The 26,820-nt window shown below is 41.3% G+C and overlaps 1 protein-coding gene across 1 annotated transcript in view; it reads left to right on the top strand.

Moving 5' to 3' along the window:
- Positions 1–1,023: 1,023 nt before the first annotated feature.
- The window catches only part of LOC115126699 (tumor necrosis factor receptor superfamily member 16-like), a gene marked incomplete at its 5' end in the record, with an annotated part of 57,539 nt that continues 31,742 nt past the window's right edge, over positions 1,024–26,820 (top strand). The window contains one exon of the mRNA XM_065016143.1: positions 1,024–1,386. Within this exon, the coding sequence (XP_064872215.1) occupies positions 1,024–1,386 (363 nt within the window). The remainder of the gene's footprint in view (positions 1,387–26,820) is intronic.

The raw sequence follows: 26,820 nt of genomic DNA, 5'->3' as shown, positions 1-26,820 counted from the left end.
CAGATACAGCATAAATTACTGTCCTTTACAGCCAGGTACAGCATAAATTACCATCCTTTACAGCCAGGTACATCATAAATTACTGTCCTTTACAGCCAGATACAGCATAAATTACTGCCCTTTACAGCCAGAAACAGCATAAATTACTGAAAAAGATTAATACATTCCAAGGCAGGAGATACTGAAGAAACACAATAATATATTCTTTTGCAAAGAAGTGTGGGCTGTAGCATTTGAATTAAAACATTTTTGAATATACAATCAATAGGGTAAGTGTTTGGCCCTCGGTATAGGCAGCATGCATGTTTAGTTTGAAAAAGTCACTGTAAAAGACTAAAACATTCTGCCCACTCCTCTACAGAAATGTGATCATTTGGCCATTGCTCTTTCTTTTAGAAACTGCCATCCCCTGGCCCAATTCCAATAGTTCCACATCATAATGCAAATAAAGTGTGTTGAAGGGTGTTATAGTCAGGTGAATGGAGGGCGTTTTCCTGGCAGAGTTATAATGCTTGTTCACACACGCACAGTTTCATGGCAAGTCTGATTTATAATGGGAAACATGCGTATGGCGTGCGCTACGTTTATACATCTCAATATTGTTAGATGTATGTATTCTTTTCAGAAATAGCTTGACACATACTTTAAAATGATGAAGAGTGGCCAAGCATCAAATTGCCAGTGATCATTTGTGCCAAACCCAGCTTGATTAACTTTGAATACAGGCCATCTCATCTTCTGTTCAGAGCAGTAGAGAGCTATATCATTACAGTACAGTCGGTACAGTCCATACAGAGATCAATCTAGTAATGAGCACGGTGGTTCTTCAGACTCCTTCAGAACACTAATCATCCAGAGCCCACTGGATCACTGTGTGTCCCCTCTCGATGAACACAGCAGCAGTAAACATGATTCATGTCATTAGACTGACTGTATCTCTCTCTCCTCCCTCCATCCCCCTCTCCCCTCTGTCTCATCCTCCCCTCATTGTTCTCTATCCCCCTCTTCTTTCTCCTCCTCCAGGTGAGACCTACTCAGAGACCTACAGCCACACAGACACCTGTATCCCCTGCACCATGTGTACAGGTCTGATGCGCATGCAGACGCCCTGCACCGACTCCAACAATGCCATCTGCGTGTGTGACTACAACTACTACCTGAATGAGGTGTCTGGGCGCTGTGAGCCCTGCACGGTGTGCCCGGCGGGCCAGGGCGTGTTGGCACACTGCGAGCACAACCATGACACGGTGTGTGAGGAGTGTATAGACGACACCTACTCTGACCGGGACAGCTCCCTGGACCCCTGCCTGCCCTGCACCATATGTGATGAGGGCATCGAGTTGGAGCTGAGCGCCTGCACCCCCGTCAGCGACTCCCTCTGCCATAGTAAGAGAACCAACGCACACTCACAGCAACATACACACACACAACCTGCAAGCTAGCCAGTAGCAGTAACGTCTGGGAACTTATGGTAATCTTTACCCTCCTGTCCTATCAGGGTCGTATAGTAAAGGTCTGTATGTCTCTATCACAATGTTTTCTTTCTCATGTGAATTTAGGAGGTCAACAGGGGTGACTTCCACATGTGTCTGTTCTACAGTCAAGGTCAGAGGGCCATTCAGGCCAAATTGTCAGACTGCAGAAAAAACAGAACAGCGGTCACAGAGGTCAAGAAGTGGTGGAGTGTCAACACAGAGACAGTGCATAATCTCCAAATGCTCTAACTAGAGGCCAGGTATTCCCTCTGCAGGCACGGTGAACACAGATGCACTACAGGGCAGGCTGCAGCACTGGAGAACATACCCAGGAAGCTGTCAATCCAGTAGGGTGGACGTGGCATGAAATCAGCCATGTCAGTGAATAATAAGCCCAGCCTCTGGGAGGTCCACTGCTGCTGCAAGATATGGACCTCCCTGCTTTGGTAACAGACTGGGTTATGATTATATTAATGTGTTGGCTCCACAGGCTGGGTTAGGTTTATGTGGGACCTGGGTTGGCTCCACAGGCAGGGTTAGGTTTATGGGACCCGGGTTGGCTCCACAGGCTGGGTTAGGTTTATGGGACCTGGGTTGGCTCCACAGGCTGGGTTAGGTTTAGGGGACCTGGGTTGGCTCCACAGGCTGAGTTAGGTTTATGGGACCTGGGTTGGCTCCACAGGCTGGGTTAGGTCTATGGGACCTGGGTTGGCTCCACAGGCTGGGTTAGGTTTATGGGACCTGGGTTGGCTCCACAGGCTGGGTTAGGTCTATGGGACCAGCAGGTTTGAGTTCCAGTAAATATACTGTATGAAGGAAATTATCAAATTTATAACAGAAGTCCTTAACGCAACCTCCAGATGACCTTTAGTACAGTAGGACTAGAATGTTCCAAGGTTTTGTAAAGGTGATCAAAACAAGGCTTGATATTGGTTTTGGATCATGGACATTCATTTTGGGTTTTGGAAAAAATATTTCCGTAAATGGTTTTGGATATTCGGTTCGGAACTTGGAACTTGGACACTTACTAGGATTAGTTACCTTTTGGATGGGCGACTTGGGTGAGGTTTGTGTGCTGGGCTTGGATACTGCCTGGGCCAGAAATGCCACGTTGCAAATGCAAGTGGGTTATCCGTGGACACCTGCTGCACTGTGCTGGAGATGCTTGTCAGGCAGATGGGGCCATAAATCGCTCTTCTTTTAATGTTCTGTCATCTCTTGGCCGCGGCTGGCAGTTCTCAGTTAGTTGTGAAACAGATTGAGAAAAGATAAATCCAGAAAGATCAGGAGAGGAGGAACCACTCTCTCACCCACACATAGGCTATGTCCAAAATGGCACTCTATTCCCTATATAGTGAAAAGCTTTTAACCAGAGCCTGTAGCGTGTCCTGGTCAAAAGTAGTACACTACATAGTGAGCAACGTGTCATTTAGGAGGCAAACTGACAGCTGCTTCTGGGTTCTCAAAAAGGCAGAAACACCTGCTTCTGATCAGCCAGGGACATCTCTGTTCAGAGAGAGGGAGATTAAAATGAGAGAAGAGAGAAAGAGTTAGAGAGACAGATAGACACACAGAGATCGAAAGAGAGAGAGAGAGACAGAGAGAGAGTAGAAGGTAGTGAGGAAAAAAGAGGACACATGTCCCAGCACCATAATCACATGAACATGTCCAGAACCTTCCCAATTAATAATCACATGAGCATGTCCAGAACCTTCCCAATTCATAATCACATGAGCATGTCCAGAACATTCCCAATTCATAATGTCCAGAACCTTCCCAATTCATAATCACATGAACAAGTCCAGAACCTTCCCAATTCATAATCACATGAGCATGTCCAGAACCTTCCCAATTCATAATCACATGAGCATGTCCAGAACCTTCCCAATTCATAATCACATGAGCATGTCCAGAACCTTCCCAATTCATAATCACATGAACCAGTCCAGAACCTTCCCAATTCATAATCACATGAGCATGTCCAGAACCTTCCCAATTCATAATCACATGAGCATGTCCAGAACCTTCCCAATTCATAATCACATGAAAATGTCCAGAACCTTCCCAATTCATAATCACATGAACATGTCCAGAACCTTCCCAATTAATAATCACATGAGCATGTCCAGAACCTTCCCAATTCATAATCACATGAGCATGTCCAGAACCTTACCAAATCATAATCACATGAACAAGTCCAGAACCATCCCAATTCATAATCACATGAGCATGTCCAGAACCGTCCCAATTCATAATCACATGAGCATGTCCAGAACCTTCCCAATTCATAATCACATGAGCATGTCCAGAACCTTCCCAATTCATAATCACATGAACCAGTCCAGAACCTTCCCAATTCATAATCACATGAGCATGTCCAGAACCTTCCCAATTCATAATCACATGAAAATGTCCAGAACCTTCCCAATTCATAATCACATGAGCATGTCCAGAACCTTCCCAATTCATAATCACATGAGCATGTCCAGAACCTTCCCAATTCATAATCACATGAACCAATCCAGAACCTTCCCAATTCATAATCACATGAGCATGTCCAGACCCTTCCCAATTCATAATCACATGAAAATGTCCAGAACCTTCCCAATTCATAATCACATGAGCATGTCCAGAACCTTCCCAATTCATAATCACATGAGCATGTCCAGAACCTTCCCAATTCATAATCACATGAACCAATCCAGAACCTTCCCAATTCATAATCACATGAACAAGTCCAGAACCTTCCCAATTCATAATCACATGAGCATGTCCAGAACCTTCCCAATTCATAATCACATGAGCATGTCCAGAACCTTCCCAATTCATAATCACATGAGCATGTCCAGAACCTTCCCAATTCATAATCACATGAGCATGTCCAGAACCTTCCCAATTCATAATCACATGAGCATGTCCAGAACCTTCCCAATTCATAATCACATGAAAATGTCCAGAACCTTCCCAATTCATAATCACATGAGCATGTCCAGAACCTTCCCAATTCATAATCACATGAGCATGTCCAGAACCTTCCCAATTCATAATCACATGAACCAATCCAGAACCTTCCCAATTCATAATCACATGAACAAGTCCAGAACCTTCCCAATTCATAATCACATGAGCATGTCCAGAACCTTCCCAATTCATAATCACATGAGCATGTCCAGAACCTTCCCAATTCATAATCACATGAGCATGTCCAGAACCTTCCCAATTCATAATCACATGAGCATGTCCAGAACCTTCCCAATTCATAATCACATGAGCATGTCCAGAACCTTCCCAATTCATAATCACATGAACCAATCCAGAACCTTCCCAATTCATAATCACATGAGCATGTCCAGAACCTTCCCAATTCATAATCACATGAAAATGTCCAGAACCTTCCCAATTCATAATCACATGAAAATGTCCAGAACCTTCCCAATTCATAATCACATGAGCATGTCCAGAACCTTCCCAATTCATAATCACATGAGCATGTCCAGAACCTTCCCAATTCATAATCACATGAGCATGTCCAGAACCTTCCCAATTCATAATCATAATCCACATGAGCATGTCCAGAACCTTCCCAATTCATAATCACATGAACCTTCCCAATTCATAAGCATGTCCAGAACCTTCCCAATTCATAATCACATGAGCATGTCCAGAACCTTCCCAATTCATAATCACATGAGCATGTCCAGAACCTTCCCAATTCATAATCACATGAGCATGTCCAGAACCTTCCCAATTCATAATCACATGAGCATGTCCAGAACCTTCCCAATTCATAATCACATGAGCATGTCCAGAACCTTCCCAATTCATAATCACATGAACCAATCCAGAACCTTCCCAATTCATAATCACATGAGCATGTCCAGAACCTTCCCAATTCATAATCACATGAAAATGTCCAGAACCTTCCCAATTCATAATCACATGAGCATGTCCAGAACCTTCCCAATTCATAATCACATGAGCATGTCCAGAACCTTCCCAATTCATAATCACATGAAGCATGTCCAGAACCTTCCCAATTCATAATCACATGAGCATGTCCAGAACCTTCCCAATTCATAATCACATGAGCATGTCCAGAACCTTCCCAATTCATAATCACATGAGCATGTCCAGAACCTTCCCAATTCATAATCACATGAGCATGTCCAGAACCTTCCCAATTCATAATCACATGAGCATGTCCAGAACCTTCCCAATTCATAATCACATGAGCATGTCCAGAACCTTCCCAATTCATAATCACATGAAAATGTCCAGAACCTTCCCAATTCATAATCACATGAGCATGTCCAGAACCTTCCCAATTCATAATCACATGAGCATGTCCAGGACTTTCCCAATTCATAAACACATGAACCAATCCAGAACCTTCCCAATTCATAATCACATGAACAAGTCCAGAACCTTCCCAATTCATAATCACATGAGCATGTCCAGAACCTTCCCAATTCATAATCACATGAGCATGTCCAGAACCTTCCCCCATAATCATAATCATTCATAATCACATGAGCATGTCCAGCATGTCCAGAACCTTCCCAATTCATAATCACATGAGCATGTCCAGAACCTTCCCAATTCATAATCACATGAGCATGTCCAGAACCTTCCCAATTCATAATCACATGAGCATGTCCAGAACCTTCCCAATTCATAATCACATGAGCATGTCCAGAACCTTCCCAATTCATAATCACATGAGCATGTCCAGAACCTTCCCAATTCATAATCACATGAACCAATCCAGAACCTTCCCAATTCATAATCACATGAGCATGTCCAGAACCTTCCCAATTCATAATCACATGAAAATGTCCAGAACCTTCCCAATTCATAATCACATGAGCATGTCCAGAACCTTCCCAATTCATAATCACATGAGCATGTCCAGAACCTTCCCAATTCATAATCACATGAACCAATCCAGAACCTTCCCAATTCATAATCACATGAGCATGTCCAGAACCTTCCCAATTCATAATCACATGAGCATGTCCAGAACCTTCCCAATTCATAATCACATGAGCATGTCCAGAACCTTCCCAATTCATAATCACATGAGCATGTCTAGAACCTTCCCAATTCAAAATCACATGAGCATGTCCAGAACCTTCCCAATTCATAATCACATGAACCAATCCAGAACCTTCCCAATTCATAATCACATGAGCATGTCCAGAACCTTCCCAATTCATAATCACATGAAAATGTCCAGAACCTTCCCAATTCATAATCACATGAGCATGTCCAGAACCTTCCCAATTCATAATCACATGAGCATGTCCAGAACCTTCCCAATTCATAATCACATGAACCAATCCAGAACCTTCCCGTTTCATAATCACATGAACAAGTCCAGAACCTTCCCAATTCATAATCACATGAGCATGTCCAGAACCTTCCCAATTCATAATCACATGAGCATGTCCAGAACCTTCCCAATTCATAATCACATGAACCAATCCAGAACCTTCCCAATTCATAATCACATGAACAAGTCCAGAACCTTCCCAATTCATAATCACATGAGCATGTCCAGAACCTTCCCAATTCATAATCACATGAGCATGTCCAGAACCTTCCCAATTCATAATCACATGAGCATGTCCAGAACCTTCCCAATTCATAATCACATGAACCACTCCAGAACCTTCCCAATTCATAATCACATGAGCATGTCCAGAACCTTCCCAATTCATAATCACATGAGCATGTCCAGAACCTTCCCAATTCATAATCACATGAGCATGTCCAGAACCTTCCCAAATCATAATCACATGAACAAGTCCAGAACCTTCCCAATTCATAATCACATGAGCATGTCCAGAACCTTCCCAATTCATAATCACATGAAAATGTCCAGAACCTTCCCAATTCATAATCACATGAGCATGTCCAGAACCTTCCCAATTCATAATCACATGAAAATGTCCAGAACCTTCCCAATTCATAATCACATGAGCATGTCCAGAACCTTCCCAATTCATAATCACATGAGCATGTCCAGAACCTTCCCAATTCATAATCACATGAGCATGTCCAGAACCTTCCCAATTCATAATCACATGAACCAGTCCAGAACCTTCCCAATTCATAATCACATGAGCATGTCCAGAACCTTCCCAATTCATAATCACATGAGCATGTCCAGAACCTTCCCAATTCATAATCACATGAAAATGTCCAGAACCTTCCCAATTCATAATCACATGAGCATGTCCAGAACCTTCCCAATTCATAATCACATGAGCATGTCCAGGACTTTCCCAATTCATAAACACATGAACCAATCCAGAACCTTCCCAATTCATAATCACATGAACAAGTCCAGAACCTTCCCAATTCATAATCACATGAGCATGTCCAGAACCTTCCCAATTCATAATCACATGAAAATGTCCAGAACCTTCCCAATTCATAATCACATGAGCATGTCCAGAACCTTCCCAATTCATAATCACATGAGCATGTCCAGAACCTTCCCAATTCATAATCACATGAACCAATCCAGAACCTTCCCAATTCATAATCACATGAGCATGTCCAGAACCTTCCCAATTCATAATCACATGAAAATGTCCAGAACCTTACCAATTCATAATCACATGAGCATGTCCAGAACCTTCCCAATTCATAATCACATGAGCATGTCCAGAACCTTCCCAATTCATAATCACATGAACCAATCCAGAACCTTCCCAATTCATAATCACATGAGCATGTCCAGAACCTTCCCAATTCATAATCACATGAGCATGTCCAGAACCTTCCCAATTCATAATCACATGAGCATGTCCAGAACCTTCCCAATTCATAATCACATGAGCATGTCTAGAACCTTCCCAATTCAAAATCACATGAGCATGTCCAGAACCTTCCCAATTCATAATCACATGAACCAATCCAGAACCTTCCCAATTCATAATCACATGAGCATGTCCAGAACCTTCCCAATTCATAATCACATGAAAATGTCCAGAACCTTCCCAATTCATAATCACATGAGCATGTCCAGAACCTTCCCAATTCATAATCACATGAGCATGTCCAGAACCTTCCCAATTCATAATCACATGAACCAATCCAGAACCTTCCCGTTTCATAATCACATGAACAAGTCCAGAACCTTCCCAATTCATAATCACATGAGCATGTCCAGAACCTTCCCAATTCATAATCACATGAGCATGTCCAGAACCTTCCCAATTCATAATCACATGAACCAATCCAGAACCTTCCCAATTCATAATCACATGAACAAGTCCAGAACCTTCCCAATTCATAATCACATGAGCATGTCCAGAACCTTCCCAATTCATAATCACATGAGCATGTCCAGAACCTTCCCAATTCATAATCACATGAACCACTCCAGAACCTTCCCAATTCATAATCACATGAGCATGTCCAGAACCTTCCCAATTCATAATCACATGAGCATGTCCAGAACCTTCCCAATTCATAATCACATGAGCATGTCCAGAACCTTCCCAAATCATAATCACATGAGCATGTCCAGAACCTTCCCAATTCATAATCACATGAACCAATCCAGAACCTCCCCAATTCATAATCACATGAGCATGTCCAGAACCTTCCCAATTCATAATCACATGAAAATGTCCAGAACCTTCCCAATTCATAATCACATGAGCATGTCCAGAACCTTCCCAATTCATAATCACATGAGCATGTCCAGAACCTTCCCAATTCATAATCACATGAGCATGTCCAGAACCTTCCCAATTCATAATCACATGAAAATGTCCAGAACCTTCCCAATTCATAATCACATGAGCATGTCCAGAACCTTCCCAATTCATAATCACATGAGCATGTCCAGAACCTTCCCAATTCATAATCACATGAACCAATCCAGAACCTTCCCAATTCATAATCACATGAAAATGTCCAGAACCTTACCAATTCATAATCACATGAGCATGTCCAGAACCTTCCCAATTCATAATCACATGAGCATGTCCAGAACCTTCCCAATTCATAATCACATGAACCAATCCAGAACCTTCCCAATTCATAATCACATGAGCATGTCCAGAACCTTCCCAATTCATAATCACATGAGCATGTCCAAAACCTTCCCAATTCATAATCACATGAGCATGTCCAGAACCTTCCCAATTCATAATCACATGAGCATGTCTAGAACCTTCCCAATTCAAAATCACATGAGCATGTCCAGAACCTTCCCAATTCATAATCACATGAACCAATCCAGAACCTTCCCAATTCATAATCACATGAGCATGTCCAGAACCTTCCCAATTCATAAACACATGAAAATGTCCAGAACCTTCCCAATTCATAATCACATGAGCATGTCCAGAACCTTCCCAATTCATAATCACATGAGCATGTCCAGAACCTTCCCAATTCATAATCACATGAACCAATCCAGAACCTTCCCGTTTCATAATCACATGAACAAGTCCAGAACCTTCCCAATTCATAATCACATGAGCATGTCCAGAACCTTCCCAATTCATAATCACATGAACATGTCCAGAACCTTCCCAATTCATAATCACATGAGCATGTCCAGAACCTTCCCAATTCATAATCACATGAACCAATCCAGAACCTTCCCAATTCATAATCACATGAGCATGTCCAGAACCTTCCCAATTCATAATCACATGAGCATGTCCAGAACCTTCCCAATTCATAATCACATGAGCATGTCCAGAACCTTCCCAATTCATAATCACATGAACCAATCCAGAACCTTCCCAAATCATAATCACATGAGCATGTCCAGAACCTTCCCAATTCATAATCACATGAACATGTCCAGAACCTTCCCAATTCATAATCACATGAGCATGTCCAGAACCTTCCCAATTCATAATCACATGAACAAGTCCAGAACCTTCCCAATTCATAATCACATGAGCATGTCCAGAACCTTCCCAATTCATAATCACATGAAAATGTCCAGAACCTTCCCAATTCATAATCACATGAGCATGTCCAGAACCTTCCCAATTCATAATCACATGAGCATGTCCAGAACCTTCCCAATTCATAATCACATGAACCAATCCAGAACCTTCCCGTTTCATAATCACATGAACAAGTCCAGAACCTTCCCAATTCATAATCACATGAGCATGTCCAGAACCTTCCCAATTCATAATCACATGAACCAATCCAGAACCTTCCCAATTCATAATCACATGAGCATGTCCAGAACCTTCCCAATTCATAATCACATGAGCATGTCCAGAACCTTCCCAATTCATAATCACATGAGCATGTCCAGAACCTTCCCAATTCATAATCACATGAGCATGTCCAGAACCTTCCCAATTCATAATCACATGAAAATGTCCAGAACCTTCCCAATTCATAATCACATGAGCATGTCCAGAACCTTCCCAATTCATAATCACATGAGCATGTCCAGAACCTTCCCAATTCATAATCACATGAGCATGTCCAGAACCTTCCCAATTCATAATCACATGAAAATGTCCAGAACCTTCCCAATTCATAATCAGCATGTCCAGAATCCCAATTCATAATCACATGAGCATGTCCAGAACCTTCCCAATTCATAATCACATGAACCAATCCAGAACCTTCCCAATTCATAATCACATGAAAATGTCCAGAACCTTCCCAATTCATAATCACATGAGCATGTCCAGAACCTTCCCAATTCATAATCACATGAGCATGTCCAGAACCTTCCCAATTCATAATCACATGAACCAATCCAGAACCTTCCCAATTCATAATCACATGAGCATGTCCAGAACCTTCCCAATTCATAATCACATGAGCATGTCCAGAACCTTCCCAATTCATAATCACATGAGCATGTCCAGAACCTTCCCAATTCATAATCACATGAGCATGTCCAGAACCTTCCCAATTCAAATCACATGAGCATGTCCAGAACCTTCCCAATTCATAATCACATGAACCAATCCAGAACCTTCCCAATTCATAATCACATGAGCATGTCCAGAACCTTCCCAATTCATAAACACATGAAAATGTCCAGAACCTTCCCAATTCATAATCACATGAGCATGTCCAGAACCTTCCCAATTCATAATCACATGAGCATGTCCAGAACCTTCCCAATTCATAATCACATGAACCAATCCAGAACCTTGTTTCATAATCACATGAACAAGTCCAGAACCTTCCCAATTCATAATCACATGAGCATGTCCAGAACCTTCCCAATTCATAATCACATGAACATGTCCAGAACCTTCCCAATTCATAATCACATGAGCATGTCCAGAACCTTCCCAATTCATAATCACATGAACCAATCCAGAACCTTCCCAATTCATAATCACATGAGCATGTCCAGAACCTTCCCAATTCATAATCACATGAGCATGTCCAGAACCTTCCCAATTCATAATCACATGAGCATGTCCAGAACCTTCCCAATTCATAATCACATGAACCAATCCAGAACCTTCCCAATTCATAATCACATGAGCATGTCCAGAACCTTCCCAATTCATAATCACATGAACATGTCCAGAACCTTCCCAATTCATAATCACATGAGCATGTCCAGAACCTTCCCAATTCATAATCACATGAAGCATGTCCAGAACCTTCCCAATTCATAATCACATGAGCATGTCCAGAACCTTCCCAATTCATAATCACATGAAAATGTCCAGAACCTTCCCAATTCATAATCACATGAGCATGTCCAGAACCTTCCCAATTCATAATCACATGAGCATGTCCAGAACCTTCCCAATTCATAATCACATGAACCAATCCAGAACCTTCCCAATTCATAATCACATGAGCATGTCCAGAACCTTCCCAATTCATAATCACATGAGCATGTCCAGAACCTTCCCAATTCATAATCACATGAGCATGTCCAGAACCTTCCCAATTCATAATCACATGAACCAATCCAGAACCTTCCCAATTCATAATCACATGAGCATGTCCAGAACCTTCCCAATTCATAATCACATGAGCATGTCCAGAACCTTCCCAATTCATAATCACATGAGCATGTCCAGAACCTTCCCAATTCATAATCACATGAGCATGTCCAGAACCTTCCCAATTCATAATCACATGAACAAGTCCAGAACCTTCCCAATTCATAATCACATGAGCATGTCCAGAACCTTCCCAATTCATAATCACATGAACATGTCCAGAACCTTCCCAATTCATAATCACATGAGCATGTCCAGAACCTTCCCAATTCATAATCACATGAGCATGTCCAGGACTTTCCCAATTCATAAACACATGAACCAATCCAGAACCTTCCCAATTCATAATCACATGAAGCATGTCCAGAACCTTCCCAATTCATAATCACATGAAAATGTCCAGAACCTTCCCAATTCATAATCACATGAGCATGTCCAGAACCTTCCCAATTCATAATCACATGAGCATGTCCAGAACCTTCCCAATTCATAATCACATGAGCATGTCCAGAACCTTCCCAATTCATAATCACATGAGCATGTCCAGAACCTTCCCAATTCATAATCACATGAAGCATGTCCAGAACCTTCCCAATTCATAATCACATGAAAGCATGTCCAGAACCTTCCCAATTCATAATCACATGAGCATGTCCAGAACCTTCCCAATTCATAATCACATGAGCATGTCCAGAACCTTCCCAATTCATAATCACATGAGCAATCCAGAACCTTCCCAATTCATAATCACATGAACCATTCCAGAACCTTCCCAATTCATAATCACATGAGCATGTCCAGAACCTTCCCAATTCATAATCACATGAAGCATGTCCAGAACCTTCCCAATTCATAATCACATGAAAATGTCCAGAACCTTCCCAATTCATAATCACATGAGCATGTCCAGAACCTTCCCAATTCATAATCACATGAGCATGTCCAGAACTTTCCCAATTCATAATCACATGAACCATGTCCAGAACCTTCCCAATTCATAATCACATGAGCATGTCCAGAACCTTCCCAATTCATAATCACATGAACATGTCCAGAACCTTCCCAATTCATAATCACATGAGCATGTCCAGAACCTTCCCAATTCATAATCACATGAGCATGTCCAGAACCTTCCCAATTCATAATCACATGAGCATGTCCAGAACCTTCCCAATTCATAATCACATGAGCATGTCCAGAACCTTCCCAATTCATAATCACATGAACCAATCCAGAACCTTCCCAATTCATAATCACATGAGCATGTCCAGAACCTTCCCAATTCATAATCACATGAGCATGTCCAGAACCTTCCCAATTCATAATCACATGAGCATGTCCAGAACCTTCCCAATTCATAATCACATGAGCATGTCCAGAACCTTCCCAATTCATAATCACATGAGCATGTCCAGAACCTTCCCAATTCATAATCACATGAGCATGTCCAGAACCTTCCCAATTCATAATCACATGAGCATGTCCAGAACCTTCCCAATTCATAATCACATGAGCATGTCCAGAACCTTCCCAATTCATAATCACATGAGCATGTCCAGAACCTTCCCAATTCATAATCACATGAGCATGTCCAGAACCTTCCCAATTCATAATCACATGAGCATGTCCAGAACCTTCCCAATTCATAATCACATGAGCATGTCCAGAACCTTCCCAATTCATAATCACATGAGCATGTCCAGAACCTTCCCAATTCATAATCACATGAGCATGTCCAGAACCTTCCCAATTCATAATCACATGAGCATGTCCAGAACCTTCCCAATTCATAATCACATGAGCATGTCCAGAACCTTCCCAATTCATAATCACATGAGCATGTCCAGAACCTTCCCAATTCATAATCACATGAGCATGTCCAGAACCTTCCCAATTCATAATCACATGAGCATGTCCAGAACCTTCCCAATTCATAATCACATGAGCATGTCCAGAACCTTCCCAATTCATAATCACATGAGCATGTCCAGAACCTTCCCAATTCATAATCACATGAACAATGTCCAGAACCTTCCCAATTCATAATCACATGAACCATGTCCAGAACCTTCCCAATTCATAATCACATGAGCATGTCCAGAACCTTCCCAATTCATAATCACATGAGCATGTCCAGAACCTTCCCAATTCATAATCACATGAGCATGTCCAGAACCTTCCCAATTCATAATCACATGAGCATGTCCAGAACCTTCCCAATTCATAATCACATGAACCAATCCAGAACCTTCCCAATTCATAATCACATGAGCATGTCCAGAACCTTCCCAATTCATAATCACATGAGCATGTCCAGAACCTTCCCAATTCATAATCACATGAGCATGTCCAGAACCTTCCCAATTCATAATCACATGAGCATGTCCAGAACCTTCCCAATTCATAATCACATGAGCATGTCCAGAACCTTCCCAATTCATAATCACATGAGCATGTCCAGAACCTTCCCAATTCATAATCACATGAACATGTCCAGAACCTTCCCAATTCATAATCACATGAAGCATGTCCAGAACCTTCCCAATTCATAATCACATGAGCATGTCCAGAACCTTCCCAATTCATAATCACATGAAGCATGTCCAGAACCTTCCCAATTCATAATCACATGAAGCATGTCCAGAACCTTCCCAATTCATAATCACATGAGCATGTCCAGAACCTTCCCAATTCATAATCACATGAGCATGTCCAGAACCTTCCCAATTCATAATCACATGAGCATGTCCAGAACCTTCCCAATTCATAATCACATGAGCATGTCCAGAACCTTCCCAATTCATAATCACATGAGCATGTCAGAACCTTCCCAATTCATAATCACATGAGCATGTCCAGAACCTTCCCAATTCATAATCACATGAACCAATCCAGAACCTTCCCAATTCATAATCACATGAGCATGTCCAGAACCTTCCCAATTCATAATCACATGAGCATGTCCAGAACCTTCCCAATTCATAATCACATGAGCATGTCCAGAACCTTCCCAATTCATAATCACATGAGCATGTCCAGAACCTTCCCAATTCATAATCACATGAGCATGTCCAGAACCTTCCCAATTCATAATCACATGAGCATGTCCAGAACCTTCCCAATTCATAATCACATGAGCATGTCCAGAACCTTCCCAATTCATAATCACATGAAGCATGTCCAGAACCTTCCCAATTCATAATCACATGAAGCATGTCCAGAACCTTCCCAATTCATAATCACATGAGCATGTCCAGAACCTTCCCAATTCATAATCACATGAGCATGTCCAGAACCTTCCCAATTCATAATCACATGAGCATGTCCAGAACCTTCCCAATTCATAATCACATGAAAATGTCCAGAACCTTCCCAATTCATAATCACATGAGCATGTCCAGAACCTTCCCAATTCATAATCACATGAGCATGTCCAGAACCTTCCCAATTCATAATCACATGAACCAATCCAGAACCTTCCCAATTCATAATCACATGAGCATGTCCAGAACCTTCCCAATTCATAATCACATGAGCATGTCCAGAACCTTCCCAATTCATAATCACATGAGCAATCCAGAACCTTCCCAATTCCAGAACCTTCCAATTCATAATCACATGAGCATGTCCAGAACCTTCCCAATTCATAATCACATGAGCATGTCCAGAACCTTCCCAATTCATAATCACATGAGCATGTCCAGAACCTTCCCAATTCATAATCACATGAGCATGTCCAGAACCTTCCCAATTCATAATCACATGAGCATGTCCAGAACCTTCCCAATTCATAATCACATGAACCAATGTCCAGAACCTTCCCAATTCATAATCACATGAGCATGTCCAGAACCTTCCCAATTCATAATCACATGAGCATGTCCAGAACCTTCCCAATTCATAATCACATGAGCATGTCCAGAACCTTCCCAATTCATAATCACATGAACATGTCCAGAACCTTCCCAATTCATAATCACATGAACCATGTCCATGTCCAGAACCTTCCCAATTCATAATCACATGAGCATGTCCAGAACCTTCCCAATTCATAATCACATGAGCATGTCCAGAACCTTCCCAATTCATAATCACATGAGCATGTCCAGAACCTTCCCAATTCATAATCACATGAAGCATGTCCAGAACCTTCCCAATTCATAATCATGAGCATGTCCAGAACCTTCCCAATTCATAATCACATGAAGCATGTCCAGAACCTTCCCAATTCATAATCACATGAGCATGTCCAGAACCTTCCCAATTCATAATCACATGAGCATGTCCAGAACCTTCCCAATTCATAATCACATGAGCATGTCCAGAACCTTCCCAATTCATAATCACATGAACCAATCCAGAACCTTCCCAATTCATAATCACATGAACATGTCCAGAACCTTCCCAATTCATAATTCATGTCCAGAACCTTCCCAATTCATAATCACATGAATGTCCAGAACCTTCCCAATTCATAATCACATGAGCATGTCCAGAACCTTCCCAATTCATAATCACATGTCCAGAACCTTCCCAATTCATAATCACATGAGCATGTCCAGAACCTTCCCAATTCATAATCACATGAGCATGTCCAGAACCTTCCCAATTCATAATCACATGAGCATGTCCAGAACCTTCCCAATTCATAATCACATGAAGCATGTCCAGAACCTTCCCAATTCATAATCACATGAGCATGTCCAGAACCTTCCCAATTCATAATCACATGAACATGTCCAGAACCTTCCCAATTCATAATCACATGAGCATGTCCAGAACCTTCCCAATTCATAATCACATGAGCATGTCCAGAACCTTCCCAATTCATAATCACATGAGCATGTCCAGAACCTTCCCAATTCATAATCACATGAGCATGTCCAGAACTTTCCCAATTCATAATCACATGAATGTCCAGAACCTTCCCAATTCATAATCACATGAGCATGTCCAGAACCTTCCCAATTCATAATCACATGAAAATGTCCAGAACCTTCCCAATTCATAATCACATGAGCATGTCCAGAACCTTCCCAATTCATAATCACATGAGCATGTCCAGAACCTTCCCAATTCATAATCACATGAACCATGTCCAGAACCTTCCCAATTCATAATCACATGAAGCATGTCCAGAACCTTCCCAATTCATAATCACATGAGCATGTCCAGAACCTTCCCAATTCATAATCACATGAGCATGTCCAGAACCTTCCCAATTCATAATCACATGAGCATGTCCAGAACCTTCCCAATTCATAATCACATGAGCATGTCCAGAACCTTCCCAATTCATAATCACATGAACCAGTCCAGAACCTTCCCAATTCATAATCACATGAGCATGTCCAGAACCTTCCCAATTCATAATCACATGAAAATGTCCAGAACCTTCCCAATTCATAATCACATGAGCATGTCCAGAACCTTCCCAATTCATAATCACATGAGCATGTCCAGAACCTTCCCAATTCATAATCACATGAACCAATCCAGAACCTTCCCAATTCATAATCACATGAACAAGTCCAGAACCTTCCCAATTCATAATCACATGAGCATGTCCAGAACCTTCCCAATTCATAATCACATGAGCATGTCCAGAACCTTCCCAATTCATAATCACATGAGCATGTCCAGAACCTTCCCAATTCATAATCACATGAGCATGTCCAGAACCTTCCCAATTCATAATCACATGAGCATGTCCAGAACCTTCCCAATTCATAATCACATGAGCATGTCCAGAACCTTCCCAATTCATAATCACATGAAAATGTCCAGAACCTTCCCAATTCATAATCACATGAGCATGTCCAGAACCTTCCCAATTCATAATCACACATGAACATTCCCAATTCATAATCACATGAGCATGTCCAGAACCTTCCCAATTCATAATCACATGAACAAGTCCAGAACCTTCCCAATTCATAATCACATGAGCATGTCCAGAACCTTCCCAATTCATAATCACATGAGCATGTCCAGAACCTTCCCAATGCATAGTCACATGTACTAGTCCAGAACCTTCCCAATTCATAATCACATGAACCAGTCCAGAACCTTCCCAATTCATAATCACATGAGCATGTCCAGAACCTTCCCAATTCATAATCACATGAGCATGGCCAGAACCTTCCCAATTCATAATCACATGAAAATGTCCAGAACCTTCCCAATTCATAATCACATGAGCATGTCCAGAACCTTCCCAATTCATAATCACATGAGCATGTCCAGGACTTTCCCAATTCATAAACACATGAACCAATCCAGAACCTTCCCAATTCATAATCACATGAGCATGTCCAGAACCTTCCCAATTCATAATCACATGAAAATGTCCAGAACCTTCCCAATTCATAATCACATGAGCATGTCCAGAACCTTCCCAATTCATAATCACATGAGCATGTCCAGAACCTTCCCAATTCATAATCACATGAACCAATCCAGAACCTTCCCAATTCATAATCACATGAGCATGTCCAGAACCTTCCCAATTCATAATCACATGAAAATGTCCAGAACCTTCCCAATTCATAATCACATGAGCATGTCCAGAACCTTCCCAATTCATAATCACATGAGCATGTCCAGGACTTTCCCAATTCATAATCACATGAACCAATCCAGAACCTTCCCAATTCATAATCACATGAACAAGTCCAGAACCTTCCCAATTCATAATCACATGAGCATGTCCAGAACCTTCCCAATTCATAATCACATGAGCATGTCCAGAACCTTCCCAATTCATAATCACATGAAAATGTCCAGAACCTTCCCAATTCATAATCAATGAGCATGTCCAGAACCTTCCCAATTCATAATCACATGAGCATGTCCAGAACCTTCCCAATTCATAATCACATGAACATGTCCAGAACCTTCCCAATTCATAATCACATGAACAATCCAGTCCATGTCCAGAACCTTCCCAATTCATAATCACATGAGCATGTCCAGAACCTTCCCAATTCATAATCACATGAGCATGTCCAGAACCTTCCCAATTCATAATCACATGAGCATGTCCAGAACCTTCCCAATTCATAATCACATGAAAATGTCCAGAACCTTCCCAATTCATAATCACATGAGCATGTCCAGAACCTTCCCAATTCATAATCACATGAGCATGTCCAGAACCTTCCCAATTCATAATCACATGAACCAATCCAGAACCTTCCCAATTCATAATCACATGAGCATGTCCAGAACCTTCCCAATTCATAATCACATGAGCATGTCCAGAACCTTCCCAATTCATAATCACATGAGCATGTCCAGAACCTTCCCAATTCATAATCACATGAGCATGTCCAGAACCTTCCCAATTCATAATCACATGAACCAATCCAGAACCTTCCCAATTCATAATCACATGAGCATGTCCAGAACCTTCCCAATTCATAATCACATGAGCATGTCCAGAACCTTCCCAATTCATAATCACATGAGCATGTCCAGAACCTTCCCAATTCATAATCACATGAGCATGTCCAGAACCTTCCCAATTCATAATCACATGAACCATGTCCAGAACCTTCCCAATTCATAATCACATGAACCATGTCCAGAACCTTCCCAATTCATAATCACATGAGCATGTCCAGAACCTTCCCAATTCATAATCACATGAAGCATGTCCAGAACCTTCCCAATTCATAATCACATGAAAATGTCCAGAACCTTCCCAATTCATAATCACATGAGCATGTCCAGAACCTTCCCAATTCATAATCACATGAGCATGTCCAGAACCTTCCCAATTCATAATCACATGAAAATGTCCAGAACCTTCCCAATTCATAATCACATGAAAATGTCCAGAACCTTCCCAATTCATAATCACATGAGCATGTCCAGAACCTTCCCAATTCATAATCACATGAGCATGTCCAGAACCTTCCCAATTCATAATCACATGAACCAATCCAGAACCTTCCCAATTCATAATCACATGAGCATGTCCAGAACCTTCCCAATTCATAATCACATGAACATGTCCAGAACCTTCCCAATTCATAATCACATGAACATGTCCAGAACCTTCCCAATTCATAATCACATGAGCATGTCCAGGACTTTCCCAATTCATAAACACATGAACCAATCCAGAATCTTCCCAATTCATAATCACATGAGCATGTCCAGAACCTTCCCAATTCATAATCACATGAGCATGTCCAGAACCTTCCCAATTCATAATCACATGAAAATGTCCAGAACCTTCCCAATTCATAATCACATGAGCATGTCCAGAACCTTCCCAATTCATAATCACATGAGCATGTCCAGAACCTTCCCAATTCATAATCACATGAACCAATCCAGAACCTTCCCAATTCATAATCACATGAACAAGTCCAGAACCTTCCCAATTCATAATCACATGAGCATGTCCAGAACCTTCCCAATTCATAATCACATGAGCATGTCCAGAACCTTCCCAATTCATAATTCAGAACCTTCCCAATTCATAATCACATGAGCATGTCCAGAACCTTCCCAATTCATAATCACATGAGCATGTCCAGAACCTTCCCAATTCATAACCTTCCAGAACCTTCCCAATTCATAATCACATGAGCATGTCCAGAACCTTCCCAATTCATAATCACATGAGCATGTCCAGAACCTTCCCAATTCATAATCACATGAACCAATCCAGAACCTTGATTCATGTCCAGAACCTTCCCAATTCATAATCACATGAGCATGTCCAGAACCTTCCCAATTCATAATCACATGAAAATGTCCAGAACCTTCCCAATTCATAATCACATGAGCATGTCCAGAACCTTCCCAATTCATAATCACATGAGCATGTCCAGAACCTTCCCAATTCATAATCACATGAACCTTCCAGAACCTTCCCAATTCATAATCACATGAGCATGTCCAGAACCTTCCCAATTCATAATCACATGAGCATGTCCAGAACCTTCCCAATTCATAATCACATGAGCATGTCCAGAACCTTCCCAATTCATAATCACATGAGCATGTCCAGAACCTTCCCAATTCATAATCACATGAGCATGTCCAGAACCTTCCCAATTCATAATCACATGAACATGTCCAGAACCTTCCCAATTCATAATCACATGAACATGTCCAGAACCTTCCCAATTCATAATCACATGAGCATGTCCAGAACCTTCCCAATTCATAATCACATGAGCATGTCCAGAACCTTCCCAATTCATAATCACATGAAAATGTCCAGAACCTTCCCAATTCATAATCACATGAGCATGTCCAGAACCTTCCCAATTCATAATCACATGAGCATGTCCAGGACTTTCCCAATTCATAAACACATGAACCAATCCAGAATCTTCCCAATTCATAATCACATGAGCATGTCCAGAACCTTCCCAATTCATAATCACATGAGCATGTCCAGAACCTTCCCAATTCATAATCACATGAAAATGTCCAGAACCTTCCCAATTCATAATCCATGAGCATGTCCAGAACCTTCCCAATTCATAATCACATGAGCATGTCCAGAACCTTCCCAATTCATAATCACATGAGCATGTCCAGAACCTTCCCAATTCATAATCACATGAAGCATGTCCAGAACCTTCCCAATTCATAATCACATGAACAAGTCCAGAACCTTCCCAATTCATAATCACATGAGCATGTCCAGAACCTTCCCAATTCATAATCACATGAGCATGTCCAGAACCTTCCCAATTCCACATGAACCAATCCAGAACCTTCCCAATTCATAATCACATGAGCATGTCCAGAACCTTCCCAATTCATAATCACATGAACCATGTCCAGAACCTTCCCAATTCATAATCACATGAGCATGTCCAGAACCTTCCCAATTCATAATCACATGAGCATGTCCAGAACCTTCCCAATTCATAATCACATGAACCAATCCAGAACCTTCCCAATTCATAATCACATGAGCATGTCCAGAACCTTCCCAATTCATAATCACATGAACATGTCCAGAACCTTCCCAATTCATAATCACATGAGCATGTCCAGAACCTTCCCAATTCATAATCACATGAGCATGTCCAGAACCTTCCCAATTCATAATCACATGAACCAATGTCCAGAACCTTCCCAATTCATAATCACATGAGCAATGTCCAGAACCTTCCCAATTCATAATCACATGAAAGCATGTCCAGAACCTTCCCAATTCATAATCACATGAGCATGTCCAGAACCTTCCCAATTCATAATCACACATGTCCAGAACCTTCCCAATTCATAACCAGCATCCAGAACCTTCCCAATTCATAATCACATGAGCATGTCCAGAACCTTCCCAATTCATAATCACATGAAAATGTCCAGAACCTTCCCAATTCATAATCACATGAGCATGTCCAGAACCTTCCCAATTCATAATCACATGAGCATGTCCAGGACTTTCCCAATTCATAAACACATGAACCAATCCAGAACCTTCCCAATTCATAATCACATGAGCATGTCCAGAACCTTCCCAATTCATAATCACATGAAAATGTCCAGAACCTTCCCAATTCATAATCACATGAGCATGTCCAGAACCTTCCCAATTCATAATCACATGAGCATGTCCAGAACTTTCCCAATTCATAACACATGAACCAATCCAGAACCTTCCCAATTCATAATCACATGAGCAAGTCCAGAACCTTCCCAATTCATAATCACATGAAAATGTCCAGAACCTTCCCAATTCATAATCACATGAGCATGTCCAGAACCTTCCCAATTCATAATCATGAGCATGTCCAGACTTTCCCAATTCATAAACACATGTCCAGAACCTTCCCAATTCATAATCACACATGTCCAGAACCTTCCCAATTCATAATCACATAAAAAATGTCCAGAACCTTCCCAATTCATAATCACATGAAAATGTCCAGAACCTTCCCAATTCATAATCACATGAGCATGTCCAGAACCTTCCCAATTCATAATCACATGAACCAATCCAGAACCTTCCCAATTCATAATCACATGAACAAGTCCAGAACCTTCCCAATTCATAATCACATGAGCATGTCCAGAACCTTCCCAATTCATAATCACATGAGCATGTCCAGAACCTTCCCAATTCATAATCACATGAGCATGTCCAGAACCTTCCCAATTCATAATCACATGAGCATGTCCAGAACCTTCCCAATTCATAATCACATGAACCAATCCAGAACCTTCCCAATTCATAATCACATGAGCATGTCCAGAACCTTCCCAATTCATAATCACATGAAAATGTCCAGAACCTTCCCAATTCATAATCACATGAGCATGTCCAGAACCTTCCCAATTCATAATCACATGAGCATGTCCAGAACCTTCCCAATTCATAATCACATGAACCAATCCAGAACCTTCCCAATTCATAATCACATGAACCAGTCCAGAACCTTCCCAATTCATAATCACATGAGCATGTCCAGAACCTTCCCAATTCATAATCACATGAGCATGTCCAGAACCTTCCCAATTCATAATCACATGAGCATGTCCAGAACCTTCCCAATTCATAATCACATGAGCATGTCCAGAACCTTCCCAATTCATAATCACATGAGCATTCAGAACTTTCCCAATTCATAATCACATGAACCAATCCAGAACCTTCCCAATTCATAATCACATGAGCATGTCCAGAACCTTCCCAATTCATAATCACATGAGCATGTCCAGAACCTTCCCAATTCATAATCACATGAGCATGTCCAGAACCTTCCCAATTCATAATCACATGAGCATGTCCAGAACCTTCCCAATTCATAATCACATGAACCATGTCCAGAACCTTCCCAATTCATAATCACATGAGCATGTCCAGAACCTTCCCAATTCATAATCACACATGTCCAGAACCTTCCCAATTCATAATCACAGAATCTTCCCAATTCATAATCACATGAGCATGTCCAGAACCTTCCCAATTCATAATCACATGAGCATGTCCAGAACCTTCCCAATTCATAATCACATGAAAATGTCCAGAACCTTCCCAATTCATAATCACATGAGCATGTCCAGAACCTTCCCAATTCATAATCACATGAGCATGTCCAGAACCTTCCCAATTCATAATCACATGAACCAATCCAGAACCTTCCCAATTCATAATCACATGAACAAGTCCAGAACCTTCCCAATTCATAATCACATGAGCATGTCCAGAACCTTCCCAATTCATAATCACATGAGCATGTCCAGAACCTTCCCAATGCATAGTCACATGTACTAGTCCAGAACCTTCCCAATTCATAATCACATGTCCAGAACCTTCCCAATTCATAATCACATGAGCATGTCCAGAACCATTCCCAGAATTCATAATCACATGAGCATGTCCAGAACCTTCCCAATTCATAATCACATGAGCATGTCCAGAACCTTCCCAATTCATAATCACATGAGCATGTCCAGAACCTTCCCAATTCATAATCACATGAGCATGTCCAGGACTTTCCCAATTCATAAACACATGAACCAATCCAGAACCTTCCCAATTCATAATCACATGAACAAGTCCAGAACCTTCCCAATTCATAATCACATGAGCATGTCCAGAACCTTCCCAATTCATAATCACATGAAAATGTCCAGAACCTTCCCAATTCATAATCACATGAGCATGTCCAGAACCTTCCCAATTCATAATCACATGAGCATGTCCAGAACCTTCCCAATTCATAATCACATGAACCAATCCAGAACCTTCCCAATTCATAATCACATGAGCATGTCCAGAACCTTCCCAATTCATAATCACATGAGCATGTCCAGAACCTTCCCAATTCATAATCACATGAGCATGTCCAGAACCTTCCAATTCATAATCACATGAGCATGTCCAGAACCTTCCCAATTCATAATCACATGAACCAATCCAGAACCTTCCCAATTCATAATCACATGAGCATGTCCAGAACCTTCCCAATTCATAATCACATGAGCATGTCCAGAACCTTCCCAATTCATAATCACATGAGCATGTCCAGAACCTTCCCAATTCATAATCACATGAGCATGTCCAGAACCTTCCCAATTCATAATCACATGAACCAATCCAGAACCTTCCCAATTCATAATCACATGAGCATGTCCAGAACCTTCCCAATTCATAATCACATGAAGCATGTCCAGAACCTTCCCAATTCATAATCACATGAGCATGTCCAGAACCTTCCCAATTCATAATCACATGAGCATGTCCAGAACCTTCCCAATTCATAATCACATGAGCATGTCCAGAACCTTCCCAATTCATAATCACATGAACCAATCCAGAACCTTCCCAATTCATAATCACATGAAGCATGTCCAGAACCTTCCCAATTCATAATCACATGAACCATGTCCAGAACCTTCCCAATTCATAATCACATGAAGCATGTCCAGAACCTTCCCAATTCATAATCACATGAGCATGTCCAGAACCTTCCCAATTCATAATCACATGAACATGTCCAGAACCTTCCCAATTCATAATCACATGAGCATGTCCAGAACCTTCCCAATTCATAATCACATGAGCATGTCCAGAACCTTCCCAATTCATAATCACATGAACCAATCCAGAACCTTCCCAATTCATAATCACATGAGCATGTCCAGAACCTTCCCAATTCATAATCACATGAACCAATCCAGAACCTTTTCAATGAATAATCACATGAGCATGTCCAGAACCTTCCCAATTCATAATCACATGAACCAATCCAGAACCTTCCCAATTCATAATCACATGAGCATGTCCAGAACCTTCCCAATTCATAAACACATGAGCATGTCCAGAACCTTCCCAATTCATAATCACATGAGCATGTCCAGAACCTTCCCAATTCATAATCACATGAGCATGTCCAGAACCTTCCCAATTCATAATCACATGAACCAATCCAGAACCTTCCCAATTCATAATCACATGAGCATGTCCAGAACCTTCCCAATTCATAATCACATGAACCAATCCAGAACCTTTTCAATGAATAATCACATGAGCATGTCCAGAACCTTCCCAATTCATAATCACATGAACCAATCCAGAACCTTCCCAATTCATAATCACATGAGCATGTCCAGAACCTTCCCAATTCATAATCACATGAACATGTCCAGAACCTTCCCAATTCATAATCACATGAGCATGTCCAGAACCTTCCCAATTCATAATCACATGAAAATGTCCAGAACCTTCCCAATTCATAATCACATGAGCATATCCAGAACCTTCCCAATTCATAATCACATGAGCATGTCCAGAACCTTCCCAATTCATAATCACATGAGCATGTCCAGAACCTTCCCAATTCATAATCACATGAACCAATCCAGAACCTTTTCAATGAATA

This window comes from Oncorhynchus nerka, unplaced genomic scaffold (assembly GCF_034236695.1).
Source record: "Oncorhynchus nerka isolate Pitt River unplaced genomic scaffold, Oner_Uvic_2.0 unplaced_scaffold_1122, whole genome shotgun sequence".
Lineage (NCBI taxonomy): Eukaryota > Metazoa > Chordata > Actinopteri > Salmoniformes > Salmonidae > Oncorhynchus > Oncorhynchus nerka.
This window is presented reverse-complemented; position numbering and strand designations above follow the sequence as displayed.